The 15,736-nt window shown below is 43.8% G+C and overlaps 1 protein-coding gene across 1 annotated transcript in view; it reads left to right on the plus strand.

Annotated features, from left to right (window-relative positions):
- Positions 1-15,736, plus strand: part of LOC119967133 (prolyl endopeptidase-like) — a 160,278-nt gene that overhangs the window by 37,883 nt on the left and 106,659 nt on the right. Inside the window, exon 7 of the mRNA XM_038799252.1 lies at positions 8,743-8,848. Within this exon, the coding sequence (XP_038655180.1) occupies positions 8,743-8,848 (106 nt within the window). The remainder of the gene's footprint in view (positions 1-8,742; positions 8,849-15,736) is intronic.

The following is a 15,736-nucleotide window of genomic DNA, read 5'->3' on the forward strand; positions in this document are numbered from 1 at the left end:
AAGATTCAATTATATTAATCAAACAATGTTTGCCTTTTAAATCCATCCAAATCATTTATATAAACCACAATCTCTCCTATTGATTTCCCCCTGCTCTTCTGTTACAACCCCAGCTGATACTGGCCAAGTCAGATTGCACAGTGAAACCTAACTTGATCAATCCTAACTTTTTTTAAACCGTGGGGAAGTTACTGAACAAATTTACAGGAGTCTGCTGATGAACTTTTAACATGAAGAACAAAACATATTAAGCAAGAAAAAATAAACTATTATACCAGACAGGTTGGAAAGATCTCAATACAAACAAGAGTATGATTCAAATCGCACTATTCCTTTACTCCAGCTATATCTTTACAAACACTTACAAATTAGGAAAGATACATTTTTTAACTATATCTAGCTTGTACTCTAATATTCAAGGTAATTATGCGATACATGTGAATTAACAGATGAGCTATGTTCAGACACACCATGCTCAATGGTAAATATTATATGTGACCCAAGGAGATTCCATGGATTTTTCAAAAAGCAACCTTGAAGCTTGTCACATCATAAGCCTACAAGCCTCATTGAAACTCTTATCTTTCACATGAAGGTCTCCAAACTCTACAATCAAAGAACTCACCTTGGAATTCTCTCCAAATCTTACTCCTACTTGGATGGCTTGAACAAGAATCCATCTCCAGGGTTTCAACCTCTGTTGAGATTCCTTTCCTCTGGATGTCTGTGTACACTGAAGTTTCATCTTCCATGCCCACTTTCAGATCTTCAGTCATGCCAAACAGAACACCACTGCTCCAAAAGGAGCCACCATTCTTTGGCTGCCTCCTTGGACTTTCTGGATTTCTCTCTGATTGGCTCTCTGATTCAGGTCACCTAATCTCTTCACACTGTTTGACTTTGGCTCTTCTGTGCAGGCATGCAGGGCCAGTTGCAGGTGGAAACATAAAAGCATACTGCACATGTGAGCAGGAGGTCCGAGGTCTGCTGGGAACTTGAGTCCTGACCTCCAGTTTAAACAAAGTATTTGCATTTTGTAACACATTATAGTTTCTAAAACCTTACCACTAATATTAACCCAACCGGACAGTATTTAATGGGAATGTTCTTAATATACTTTTTCTTGAATAAGGATGTCGCATTTGCAATCTTCGGACACCTGTCCCATATCCAGAGAAAATTGGTAGATTATGGCAAGCTTTTCTACTATTTCCACTTCTTTTCGGTAGGTGACTTACCCACCAATTGCCAACCTCTCCCGTGCATCCATCCTGTCATTTTTCACTCCACCCTTTCATCTCACCATCTCTGCTTCTACTGTTTTTTTGTCAGTGTCCTTTTTCTTAGTAAACACCAATGCAGCGTATTCATTAAGTATTCAAGCTTTACCATGCACCACTAAGCATATATTTACTCTTGGGGGATGAAGACAGGAAGGCCCCCGGGCCGGATGGGTACCCAGTGGAATTTTATGAGGAATTTGCGACGGACCTGGCACCACACCTGTTGCGGGCGTTAAATGAAACGCTGGAGAAGGGGGAACTGGCGGAGACGATGACGCAAGCAGTAATAACACTAATCCCGAAAAGGGGGAATGACCCTGTGGATCTATCGAGTGTGCGTGCAGGGCGTGTGGCCTGCCCTCTGCTGCCATCTCTTTCTGGCAAACTTCACACAGCCTAATTTATTTTATTTATTTATTGACTCGATAGATGGGTCGTATAGATCCATATCACGATTGAACACAGATGTGAAAGTATTGGCTATGTTGTTGGTGGGGAGGATGGCGGATTGTGTCACGGGGTGGTTGCAGAAGATCAAACAGCTTTGTGAAGGGCAGGCAGCTTGCGAGTAATATAAGATAGGACAAAGCTGCTGAATGTAGTGATGGATCCGTTGGGGCCTATGGTACCGGAGGTGCTGGTGTCCATGGACGTGGAGAAGGCACTTGATTGGATGGAATGGCGGTACTTGTTCGAGGTTTTGGGAAGGTTTGGGTTTGGGCCGAGATTTGTGGCATTGGTGCGGTTGCTGTATGTAGCACCAAGGGTGAGTGTGAGGACGAATAATATGGGCAAAGCTTTGACTTACACAGGGGTACGAGGGAGGGCTGTCTCCGTTGCTATTTGCACTGGCCATTGAGCCGTTGGTAATGGCTCATAGGGGGTCGTTAGAGTCGCAGGGTATTATGAGGGGACAGGGGGAGCTTCAGACGACGCTCTATGCTGATGACCTTTTGCTGTATGTTCCAGATCCACTGGAGACTATGGGAAGGATTATGGGCCTGCTGGGAAGGTTTGGAGGGTTCTCTGGGTACAAACTGAATGTAGGGTGAAGTGAGGTTTTCCCATCGAATGAGCCGGGACAGCGGGCTAATTTTTGGGGAATGCATTTACGGTAGCGAGGAATAGATTAGGTATTTGGGGATTCAGGTAGCGAGGGAATGGACAAAGCTGGTGGAGGAAGCCGGGGGGATCTCAGGAGGTGGGATACACTGCAGTTGACGATGGTGGGTAGGGTCCAAGTGGTGAAAATTAATATTCTGCCAACGGTCTTTTTTCAGAAATTAGACATGATTATTTTGGACTTTGTATGGAAGGGGAAGGTGCCACGGGTGGGGATAACCCTGTTGCTGAGGCAGCAGGGGGGGTTGGCGTTGCTGAATCTGCTTAATCATTATTGGGCGACAAATGTGGATAAGATGCGCTGATGGTGGAAAGGAGAAGGGGTAGAGTGGGTTAGGATGGAGGAAGAATCTTGTAAAGGTTCCAGTTTGAGGGCTATGGTCCCAGGAAACCACAGGCCAGTTAGCCTAACCTCAGTGGGGAAATTATTGGAAGCAATTCTGAGACCGAATTAATCTGCATCTTGAGAGCCAGGGATTAATCAAGAACAGTCTACATTGTTTTCTTAAGGGGAGGTCATGTCTGACCAACTTTATTAAATTTTTCGAAGAGGTTGACATAGTCTGCATGAACTTCAGCAAGGCTTTTAATATGGTCCCACATGGGAGACAAGTTAAGAGCACATGAGATCCTAGGAAATTTGGCAAATGTGATCAGAGCTGGCCGAGTGGCAGGAAGCAGGGGGTGATGGTCGAGGGATGTTTTTCTGACTGGAAGCCTGTGTTCAGTGGGGTACCGCAGGGATCAGTGTTGGGGTTCTTGCTGTTTGTGGTTTATATAAATGTTCTGGACATGACCATTTGAGGGATGATCAGTAAGTTCATGGATGATGTGAAAATTGATGGGGTGGTAAATAGGAGGATAGCCTTCAATTACAGGAGAATATAAACGAGCTGGTCAGATGGGTGATCAGCGGCAAATAGAATTCAATCTGGATAAGTGAGAGGTGATGCACTTGCACAGGACAAGCAAGGCAAGGGAATACATGATGAACTGGGAGCATCAACAATCAGCGGAATCTTGGTGTGCATGCACACCAATCACTTAAGGTAGCAGGGCAGGTGGATTCAGTGGTTAAGTAGGAATATGGTATATTTGCCTTTATTAGGCAGGGCACAGAGTTTAGGAGCAGGGAGGTTATGCTGGGATTGCGTAAAATGTTGGTTAGGCCACAGATAGAGTATTGTTCTGGAATCCACATTAAAGGGGGACTGTTCTTGATTAATCCCTGGCTCTCTAAATGCAGATTAATTCTGTCTCAGAATTGCTTCCAATAATATCACCACCACTGAGGTTTGACTGACTGGCCTGTGGTTTCCTGGTTTATCCCTTCCTCCCTTCTTGAATAATGGTACCCCATTGACTATCCTCCTGTGACCAGAGAGCAATTGAAAATTATTGCCAGCGCCCCTGCTATTTCCTCCCTTGCCTCACTCAACAGCCTGGGATAAATTTAATCTCGTCCTGCAAATGTATCTACTTTTAAGCCTGCCAGACCACTCAGAACCTCCTCTCTGTCCATGTTAATTTATCTAATTATATCACTCTCCTCCCTGATTCCTCTACCTCTCATTAGTGAACACTGACACAAAGTATTCATTTCAAACCCTTCCTACGTCCTCTGGCTCCACACAAATGATTACTGTGGCCCTTAAAGGGCCATACTCTTTCCTCGTTATCTTTTAACTCTTATTGTTAAACGACTTGGGGTTTTCCCTTATTTTGCCTGTCAGTATCTTTTTTGTTCCTTTTTGCTCTCCTAATGTCCTTTTTTGTTTATGTCTTGCACATTCTATACACCTCTAGGGTTTCTGCTCTTTTGAGCCCTCGATATCTGCCATAAACATCCCTTTTTTTCTTTATGGCAACATGTTGTCCCTGTACTCTGCCTATCTCCTTCTTGAATGTGTTCCATTGTTCTGTCACAGATTTACCTAAATATCTGCTCCCAGTACACGCTGAGGGTATGATGTCATTGTCAAATAATATCTGATCTTATTAAAATCTGCCATTCCCCAGTTTAGAACGTTGATTTCATGCTCATCCTTGTCCTTTTCCATAACAGCCTTAAATCTAACGGTGTTATGATCGTTGTCTGCAAAGTGCTCCCCTACTGATACTTCATTTGCCCAGCTTTGTTAACTAAAATTAAGTCCAGGACCGCTCCCTCTCCAAAAGGACCTTCTAAGTACTGGATTAAAAAGTTCTCCTGGACACATTTGGAATTCTGCTCCCTCTAAACCTTTCACATTACGACTACCCCAGTTAATGTTGTGGAAGTTGAAATCTCCCACTATCACTACCCTACTACTTTTATACTTCTCTGAATTTGGCCTGCATATCTGCTCTTCTATTTCTCTAGGACGGTTAATGGGCCTATAGAACACTCCCAGCAAGGTTCTACCAATAAGGCTTCATTTGAAGAGCCTCCTAAGATGTTGGCCCTCCTTACTGCCATAATTGATTCCCTGATCAAAATTGTGACACCCCATCCTCTTTTACTTCTTTCCTTTCTCGCCTGAAGATCTTATATCCTCTGTTGCCAATTCTGCCCCCCCCCCCACTATGTCTCTGATGTCAATGACATCATACCCTCATAAAGAATAATGTTTTTTCTTCTTTTCAATATGATAGTTGAAGATCCCTCATTGTTCCATTATAGCTTTTAAAGCACTCTGGTTCCATTTTACTCTAATCTAATTGAAATTGGATCTCTTCCAGTCCAGATATTTTACTTTACATTGTTCCTTGCTCTCCTCCAGTACTAAAATAAATATTATGGTTAAATGATCATTTTTAACCAAGTGTTCCCCTATTGGTTAGCACAGTGTTCTTCAAAGTCAGGGGCGCGACCCACGGGAGGGTCGCGGAGCCGTTGTCCGCGGCGCTCCCAATTGCGCAAATCCCCGCGGAGCAGCCAGCTTTTCAAAACGCCGGCTGCAAGCGGCCGGGAACATGTTAAAAAACAAATTCGGCCACATTGCGCATGCGCGCACGTGATCGGCGCGCATGCGCATTCCGCAAGCAGGTTTAAAAAAATCAGCCACATTGCGCATGATCGGTTTGAAACAAACCTGTTGGACTTTAACCTGGTGTTGTAAGACTTCATACTATTTTTTTAAGCGGTTGCAGCTTTTTGGTTTACAAGTTTTGTAGTGGTTTTTATTCATTTCATTTTTATGTTTTTCATTTCATTTTTTTATATGTTCGGGGGGGTTTTATTCATTTTTTCCATTTGTTTTACTCATTATTTTTTTTTTTTACAAGTGCGGGGGTAGTTTATTTGATAAGATTTTACAGGGAAAAAATTCAGAACTTTGGACAGATGGAGACTCCATACTTTCCGACACCGGAATACTTCACCTTCATCCAACAGGTTCCATTGGAGGAACATGTATGAGGGCCAAAGGGTCCCAAAACCATTTCCTCCATTTTTGTCAGCAGCAAACCAGGTAAGAGAAAATGGTGGGTCACGCAGGTCGGCCGGCGTGGGTCACGCAGGTGGGCCGGCGTGGGTCGCGAAGGTCGGCCGGCATGGGTCACGCAGGTGGGCCGGCGTGGGTCGCGAAGGTTGGCCGGTGTGGGTCGCGAAGGTCGGCCGGCGTGGTTCGCGAAGGTTGGCTGGTTGGTAAAAATGGGTCCCCGGAAAAAAAATTGAAGAACACTGGGTTAACAGCACAGACCTGAACAATTACTGATCTTAGGATGGCAGGAGAGTCACTATTGTGGGCACTCTAGGTCCAGGGAGTGAGGTAGCTCTATAGCTCATCAGCAAGAGGGCAAATATTTAACAGCATGAGGACAGGATGACAAAAACAGTTTTTTTGCATGGGCAAAAGTTATTATTTCTTTGTAGCTTGCATGCACAGCTGAATTGAAGCCATGACTCTGCACTTAGTAGTACTGTTATACTAAGAATGATAATGAGGAATTATATTTTTGCTCTTTTGAATACGATCCTGAACTTAACCACTCGTGCATCTTATGAAAAATTAACCTTGATCCCCAATCTTCAGATATTCTCTTTGCTGTCTGGGAAGATTCTGGTCCTCACACAGAACATGTTCATTCGGGTGCATACTGTTCACCATTAAGAGATATTTATTTTTAAGTTGAGTTATTTTTTAAGAGTAATTAACTTGTTTACTGTTCATCCAAGTTAATTGCCAAATTATTTAAAGTTGTAGTCTTGTGGAAGGGAGGTTTAAACATCATCTTTGGATGAGATGTTAAACTGAAAGTGAATCCTCGGAAGGCGACGGGCCCGGACGGGATCCCTGGTCATGCACTCAGTGCCTGCACCGGCCAGCTGGCAGATGTGTTTGTGGACATCTTTAACCTGTTCCTACTCCGCTCAGAGGTCCCCATCTGCTTCAAGAAGACCACCATCATCCCGATGCCGAAGAAGAACCAGGGAACGTGCCGAAATGACTACCGTCCGGTGGCCCTGACATCAGTCTGTCATGAGAATGTCACTTTAAGAAATGGTAGTCTGCTAAAGTACTGCAGTGATGTCAGAGTGTGGGTGGAGCTGAGCTCTGGCGCTGCTTTTTAGTTTCACTTTGACAAAAGCTTGGGTGTGTCTTTTTTTGGTTTTGTTTCAGTGTTGGAGCTACAGTCAGCCAGAGAAGGTGTAATGTTGTTCTCTCTGCCATGTAAAGACTATCTCTTGATCATTTGGTGAATTCAGAGTGATAACTGTTCTCGGTAGTGAATGTAAACCTGATGTGCGTCTGTTAAAAGGTTTATTTTAAGTCTTATGGATGTTAAAAGGAAAGTAAGGATTACTTAGTGTTTTATTCTTTGGCGGTTGTATTTGAATTGATGACTGCTAAGATGTTCACTGTGTTTTAAAAAGGTTAACTTGAGTTCATAGAATAAACATTGTTTTGCTTTAAAAAAAATACTTTTCGATCTCTGCTGTACCACACCTGTAGACTGGGCTGTGTGCTCCCCATACCACAATCTAGTAAAAGTTGTTGGTCAGGTGAACTCCATGATACACTTTGGGGTTCTCTAAACCCTGGCCCATAACAAGTTGTAATGAAGTGCTTCGAGAGGATGGTCATGAAGTGCATCAACATACTCCCAGGGTGCCTTGATCCACTGCAATTCGCATACCACCGGTCCACAGCAGACGCCATCTCCCTGGCCCAACACTTATCCCTCGAGCATCTCAACAACAAGGACTCCTACATCAGACTCCTATTTATTGACTGCAGCTCAGCCTTCAACACCATAATCCCAGCAAGCTCATATCAAAGCTCCAAAACCTAGGACGTGGCTCCTCACTCTGCAACTGGATCCTTGACTTTCTCACCAACAGACCACAGTCAGTAAGAATGAAGAACAACACCTCCTCCACAATAGTCCTCAATACCAGGGCCCTGCAAGACAGCATACTTAGCCCCTTACTATACTCCCTGTCCGACACAACTGTGTGGCAAAATTCTGTTCCAACTCCATCTACAGGTTTGCTGACAACGCGACCATAGTCAGCCGGATCTCGAATAACGACAAGTCAGAATACAGGCCGGAGATAGAGTACCTAGTGGGGTGGTGCAACGACAACAATCTATTCCTCAATGCCAGCAAAATTAAAGAGCTGGTCATTGACTTCAGGAAGCAAAGTACTGTGCACACCCCTGTCAGCATCAACAGAGCCAAGGTGGAGATGGATGATAGCTTCAAATCCCTAGGGGTGCACATCATCAAAAATCTGTCCTAGTCCACCCACATCGGCGCTACCACCAAGAAAGCACAACAACGCCGCTACTTGCTCAGGAAGCTAAGGAAATTTGGCATGTCCACAATAACTCTTACCAACATTTCAACAAATCCATCCAAATTGAGGCCCTGTCTGCCCCCTCAAATGGGCATTAAAAATTCCCAGGGCACTAATTTGAACAAGAGCAGTGAAGTTATCCCCAGAGTCCTGGCCAATATTTACCCCTTAGCCAACATAACGAAATTGGTTATCTAGTCAATATCACATTGTGTGTGTGCGGGTTTGCTGTCTGAAAATTGACTGCCATATTACCTATGTTACAATAGTGAATACACTTCGAACTTAATTTGCAATAAAGTAATTTGGGATGTCCTGGAGCCACAAAAAACACTAAATAAATGCTTGTTTTATACACCGAACATGGGAATGAAGGAAATTGCGAAGGCATACAATTTCTTAAAGTATAGAATCTATTGATTTACTGGGTCCCACGTGTCTCGTGGAGTTGGTGCGCTGCTTTCCTGGTGGAGAGCAAATCAAAGTTCCTTTACTTACCTGATTTTAATGGCATCTTCACTTTCATCAATTTATTAATTGTCTCTGGTACAGGTATCGGATGATGGACTGTATATTCTCCTGTCAATTCGAGAGGGCTGTGACCCAGTCAACCGACTTTGGTATTGTGACCTGAAAGAGTTGCCCGATGGGATTAAAGGTAAACCAATCTGGAATTTTAGTCTCTGCCACATACAATTTTTAATGTAACTGTCGCCATAGTTGTGTCCGTGAATCCTTGTGGCTTGTTGACCATATGCTCCAAACATCAAGGGCTGCCTGGTGGCACAGTGGCTAGCACTGCTACTTCACAGCACCAGGGACCTGGGTTCAATTCCGGCCTTGGGTGACTGTGTGGAGTTTACATATTTTCCTCGTGTCTGCTCCGCTTTCCTCCGGGTGCTCCGGCATCCTACCACAGTCCAAAGATGTGCGGCTTAGGTGGATTTGCCATGGTAAATTGTCCCTTTGTATCCAGGTTAGGTTACGGGGTGACGGTGGGTGTTGACATGGGTAGAGTGCTCTTTCAAAGGGCCGGTTCAGACTTGATGGGCCGAATAGCCTCCTTCAGCACTGTGGGGATTCTGCGGATTCTATGATTTGTGTAAGGATGTTCTATTATGAAACAAGCACCCAATGACCAAAATAACTTGTTGTGTTACTGTTGCTTTCACAATACTTTTGTCAAAATAGATTAAAATATCAAAACAAAATTACCTTCGTCTGTTTGGAAGCAGGGACGATAGTGACGATTAAGGGGCACCTTGACAAATACATGAATAGGATGGGAATACGGACCCAGGAAGTGTAGAAGGTTTCAGGTTAGACGGGCAGCATGGTCGGCGCAGGCTTGGAGGGCCGAAGGGCCTGTTCCTGTGCTGAACTTTTCTTTGTTCTTGTTCTTTGTTTATGAAGGTCTATCTTTGAAGATGTAAAACTCCCATTTTGTCTCCCAAGGTAGATATGGGCAATGGTAGTTTACCCAACTTCATTTTTAATTATTTATTCATCATGGGTTGTGGTAATCACTGACAAGATCAAGATCCCTGCTAACCTAAAATACTTGTGGATCTCCATTGGACATTGACTTGGACGTGGATACAAGTTGCCATTTTCTGCTGCTCGTTTTTAACATATCGTTATCTCTGTCAAAAGGACAATGCTGTTAATCTATTCCCAATTGCCAAGTCTCTTCCAACTTTGCAAAAAAACGTCTGATCACTGTTTAGCAGGATTGCATAATGTTTGGTGACAGCTTTTCAAATATTAGCCTAAGTTGCACTTGACTTGGACAAAGGCAACCGACCCGTCAGAAAGATAATACCAGTTCTGATCTTCATTGATGTATATGCATATGAAAGTGGGAATGCAATAAAAATGACAGCTTAAAAAAATGTACTTGCAGACCTTGAAGTGTATGGGCAACAAGCTCTAATAGGTCACAACAGGACATTTTGGAGAGTGAGTTAATACTGAGTAAGATCAAGAACAATACTTCACAAACATTCAAACCCTCCACCACCGATGAACAGTGGCAGCTGTGTGTACCATCTACAAGATGCATTGCAGGAACTTGCCAAGGTTCCTTCGACAACACTTTCCAAACACACCACCGCTACCATCTAGGACAAGGGCAGCAGACACCCGAGAACCCCACAACCTGCAGGTTCCCCTCCAAGTCACTCACCACCCTGACGTTGAAATATATCGCAGCTCCTTCCATTGTCGCTGGGTCAAAATCCTGGAACTCCCTCCCTAACAGCACTGTGGGTGTATCTCCACCTTGAGGACTGCAGCTGTTCAAGAAGACAACTCGCTACCACCATCTGGATGGCAACTAGGGATGCGCAATAAATCTGACATACCCATTGATGCCCAAATCCCATAAACTGAATTTTTTTAAAGGTGGGAAGACCACCAAGCAGGAGAGGCTGGGAATGGAAGTGAAAGTAAGAAATGGGAAATGAAGTAAAAATGGAAGGGGACTGAGTTTTTTGCTATCAGGATTGTGGGAGAGTAGAGTAGGGGAGCAGTGTAAGGGTGGTGTGCTGATGGTTTAGGCGAATAGGTTAAATTATTTTCAGTTAGTATTTGAAAGCAAAAACAAACTAATTAGATAAAATAGCCAAAGGAAGAGCCAGAATATTCTGAAAAGAAAATGTGACATGGAGCTCAACCATTTGCACCACAATTCCACAAGTGGTGTTAGGACTAAATTACCAGTCTTAGTGTTTCTGATTTAAAGGGGTTAATTTTTACTTAAGTATTCAGCATCAGGGTGGGTAAATTGCCACAACAGAAAATAGATATGACAAAATCTTGATTTTAATTTTAATGAAATGAAAATCGCTTATTGTCACGAGTAGGCTTCAAATGAAGTTACTGTGAAAAGACCCTAGTCGCCACATTCCGGCGCCTGTTCGGGGAGGCTGTTACGGGAAGTAGGCACTCAGCCACTCAAGTCTGCTCCGCCATCCAATAAGATCATGGCTGATTTGATTGTAACCTCAACCTGCACTCCTGCCTATTCCGATAACCTTTCATCCCTTTGTTAATCAGGAATTTATGTAGCTCTATCTTAAAAATATTCAAAGACTCTGCTTCCACTGCCTTTTGAGGAAGAGAGTTCCAAAGATACTCAACCCTAAATGAGTACCCCTTATTTTTTTTAAATAATTTTTATTCAAACTTTTTGCATATTATAAATAACAGAAAGGAAAAAAATAGAACACCCCCCGCCCCTTTACACAAATAATAAAATGACAAGAACAAAAGTGCATAAATAAACAAATAAGCGTTAACCAGTAAACAACGAACATCCCCCCCCCCCCCCCCCCACGAACCCACCCAACAGACAGAGGAGAAAGATTGCCCAACCTAACCACAAAATCTCCCCACAACACAACAGTACCAACCATCCCCCCCAGAGTCCCCTTGTCCCCAGCCCTCAATCCGAATCCAGCATTTCGGCCTGAATAAAGGTCCACGCCTCCTCCGGCGTCTCAAAATAATGGTGACGGTCCCTGTAGGTGACCCACAGTTGCACCGGCTGCAACATGCCGAACTTCACCCCACTCCGGTGCAGTACCGCCATAGCCCAATTGTACCCGGCCCGCTTCTTAGCCTCCGCTCTTCAGTCCTGATAAATCCGGACCTCAGCGTTCTCCCACCTGCTGCTCCGCTCTTTCTTGGCCCACCTTAACACGCATTCTCTGTCCGCGAACTGGTGGAACCGCACCAGCACCGCCCACGGCGGCTCGCTTGGCTTGGGCCTCCTCACCAGCACTCGATGGGCCCCTGGAAGGCCCCCGCGCCCATCAGCGTGTTCAACATGGTGACCACGTAGGCACCCACATCCGATCCTTCCAGCCCTTCCAGGAGACCCAGAATCCGCAGATTCTTTCTTCTGGACCGGTTCTCCATGTCCTCGAATTTCGCCTGCCATTTCTTATGGAGCGCCTCATGCGCCTCCACCTTCACCGCCAGGCCCAAATCTCGTCCTCTTTCTCCGAGACCTTTTGCCGGACCTCCCGGATCGCCTGGGTTCGAATCCCGCCATGACAAATGGTGAAATTTGAATTCAATAAATATCTGGAATTTAAAATATAAAAATAACCATGAAACCATTGTCGATTATCATAAAAACCCATCTGGTTCACTAATGTCCTTTAGGCAAGGAAATCTGTCATCCGTACCTGGTCTGGCCTACATGTGACTCCAGATCCACAGCAATGTGGTTGACTTTTTGATCAGGGATGGACAAAAAAAGCTGGTCCAGCCAGAGACGCCCACATCCCATGAATGAATAAAAAAAACCTGTACTGCTAAAGCATTCACATCTTTCTTTAAATAAGGAGACCAATGCTGTAAACAGTATTCCAGATGTGGTCTCACCAATGCCCTGTACAACTGAAGCTACTTTTGTATTCAGTTCCCCTCGCAATACACAATAACATTCTATCAGCTTTCCTAATTACTTGATGTACTTGTATACTAGTCTTTTGTGATTTGTGCACCAGGACACCCAAATCCCACTGCACCTCAGAGCTCTGCAATCTCTCACCATTTAGATAGGAAGCTGTATTATTCCAATAAAAGCAAAATATGATAGAAATCATAGAACTTACAGTGCAGAAGGAGGCCACTTGGCCCATCGAGTGTGCACTGACCCTTGGAAAGAGCCCCTACTTAAGCCCACACCTCCACCCTATCCAAGTAACCCCACCTAACCTTTTTGGACATGAAGGGCAATTTAGCATGGCCAATCCACCTAATCTGCACATCTTTGGACTGTGGGAGGAAATCGGAGCACAAGGCGGAAACCCATGCAGGCACTGGGAGACTGCAGACTCCTCACAGACAGTGACCCAAGCCAGGAATAATACCTGGGACCCTGGAGCTGTGAAGCAACAATGCTAACCACTGTACTACCGTGCCGCCCCTACAGAGTTAACATTTCAAATCCATATGAACTTTTGACAGAAGTGAGTAGTTTTATAGAAGGGCCATATGGACTTGAAACATTAACTCTTGTTTCTCCTTCCACAGATGTTGCCAGATCTGCTTAATTTATCCAGCACTTTGTGTTTTTATTTAATTTTCATTCTTCCTGCCAAAACTGACAATTTCCCATTTTCCCTTTCTTTGTATTAAAGAGATGTACATACAATCTTTACTTTCTTTGACAAACTTTCTGCCATACTTTTCAGTCACGCTTCATCCTTGATCATATTTAGATTTCTTCCAATCATCCCCAAATTTATCCAAACGAATGCAGATTTGCAGTGATTATCTTTGATTCTCTTAATGAAACATCTGATTGAATCTCACTTACACTTTCTGGACAAACAGCTTGAAAACTACCAGCCTTAATCAAGCAATCCGAAGTATGTTTTCTTGATTTTGCAATCATCTGTATTCTGTCTATAGTTTGATTTCTGAAATTCAGTCCCTGAAATGTGCAATGAGGAGAGATGATACCTTCGAAGTGTTTTCAAACAAGGCCTTATGGGTAGAACTTAGGAATACCAATGGAGCAGCCACATTACTGGGAGTATATTATGGGCCCCCCAAAGAGTTAGTGGGAAATAGAGGAGCAGATATGTAGATAATTTACTGAAGTGTGCAAGAATGATAATCGGGTAATTATACTAGGAGATTTCAACTTCCCCAACATAATTTGGGATAGTCTTCATGTAAGGGTTTCTTGAAATGTATTCAAGGAAGTTCTTTGCATCAATATGTAGAAGGTCCAACAAGAGATGGAATATTGCTGGATCTGGTTCTGGCGAACAAAGCCGGACTAATGTTCAATATGGCAGCTGGGGGAGCATTTTAGTGATAGCAACCTCATCATGTTACAGTTTATGTTTATTATGGACAAGGAAAAAGATGACCTGCGAAAGACTGTTGTGGATGAGGCTAGGCAGATTTTACTAAAATAAGGCAGGACCTGACCAAAGTTGACTGAGAACAGCTTCTTGTGGGAAAGTCTACAGTGGAGCACTGGAGGACATTCAAAAATGAAATGGGGAGCGTACCGTTCCAACATGTTCCCTATAGGGGGAAATGTAGGAGAAATAAGTTCAGGACAATCCAGGACTGGATAAGGAGTAAGGCTTTTAACAAGTCCAAAGGGAGAAATTAAACTGCGGCCCGAGATGAAGCTAGGAAGTGCAAGAGGGAAGTTAAAGCAATTAGAGGAGCAAAAAGAGGACATGAGAAAAGATTTGCGAATAAGGTGAGGGAGAAGCTGAAAATATTCTGTAAATATAAATGGTGAAGAGATTAACCAGGGAAAGGGTAGAGCTCATTAGAGAACAAGGGGACAATCTGTGTGTGAAAGCGCAGAACATTTCTTAGGTTGTTAAATGAATGCTTCTCATCGGTCTTCACTCAGGAGAAGGAGGACTTGTGTTCAGAATTCAGGAAATGGGACTGAGTAGTTCGATGTACGAAGTGAGGAGGCATTGGAGGTTTTGAGGAGCTTAAAAATAGACAAATCCCCAGGCTAGGATGAATTGCATCCCAGATTGCTGTGCGAGGCGATGCAGGGAATTGCAGGGGCTCTAGTGAAAATTTTTGATTCCTCTCTGGCCATGGGGGATTTGCCAGAGGATTGGAGAACAGCTAATGGTGTTCCACTTTTCAAAAAGGGTGGTAAAGATAAACCAGGGAATTACCAGGTGGGTCTAACATCAGTGGTTGGGAAACAATTGTAGAAAATTCTGAAGAAGAGAATTAATTTCCACTTGGAAAAGCATGAGTTAATTAAGGATAGTCAGCATGGTTTTGTCAGCAGAGGTCATGCCTAACCAATTTGATAGAATGTTTTTATCAAGTGACTGAGTGTGTGGATGAAGGAAGTACAGTTGATGTAGTTTATATAGATTTTAGCAAAGCCTATGACCAGGTCCCACATGGGAGACTGACTGAGAAGGTTAAAGCACGTGGAATTCCAGCAAACCTGCGTGGGTCCCTTATTGTTTGTTTTATATATATATAAATGATGTAGACGAGAACATGGGGAGAATGCAATAAGTTTGCAGACAACACCAAGATTGTTAGGGTGGGTCAACAGTGAAGAAGAGGGTCGTTGGTTACAGGAAGGTATAGGTGAGTTGGTCATCTGGGCAGAGCAGTTGCAGGTAGTATTTAACCCTGATGAGTGCAAGGTGACGTACTTTGGAAGAAGAAAACAGGACAAGGGAATATGTAATGAAGGGCAAGACACAAGGAAATTTAGAGGAACAGATGGACCTAGGGGTACTTGTTCACAGATCCCTGAAGGCGGCAGAGTGTGTGAATAGGGTGGTTAAGGCATATGAGACACTTGCCTTATCAGCCGTGACATAGATATAAGAGCAAGGAGGTTATATTGGAGCTGTACAGAACGTTGGTTAGGCAAGAGCTGGAGTATTGTGTGCAGTTCTGGTCACCTCACTATAGGAAGGTGGTGATTGCACTGGAGGGAGTACAGAGGATATTAACCAGGATGTTGCCTGGGATGGGCCATCTGAGTGAGAAGGAGAGACTGGATAGGCTTGGA

The sequence above is a fragment of the Scyliorhinus canicula genome, chromosome 6 (genome assembly GCF_902713615.1).
Source record: "Scyliorhinus canicula chromosome 6, sScyCan1.1, whole genome shotgun sequence".
NCBI lineage: Eukaryota > Metazoa > Chordata > Chondrichthyes > Carcharhiniformes > Scyliorhinidae > Scyliorhinus > Scyliorhinus canicula.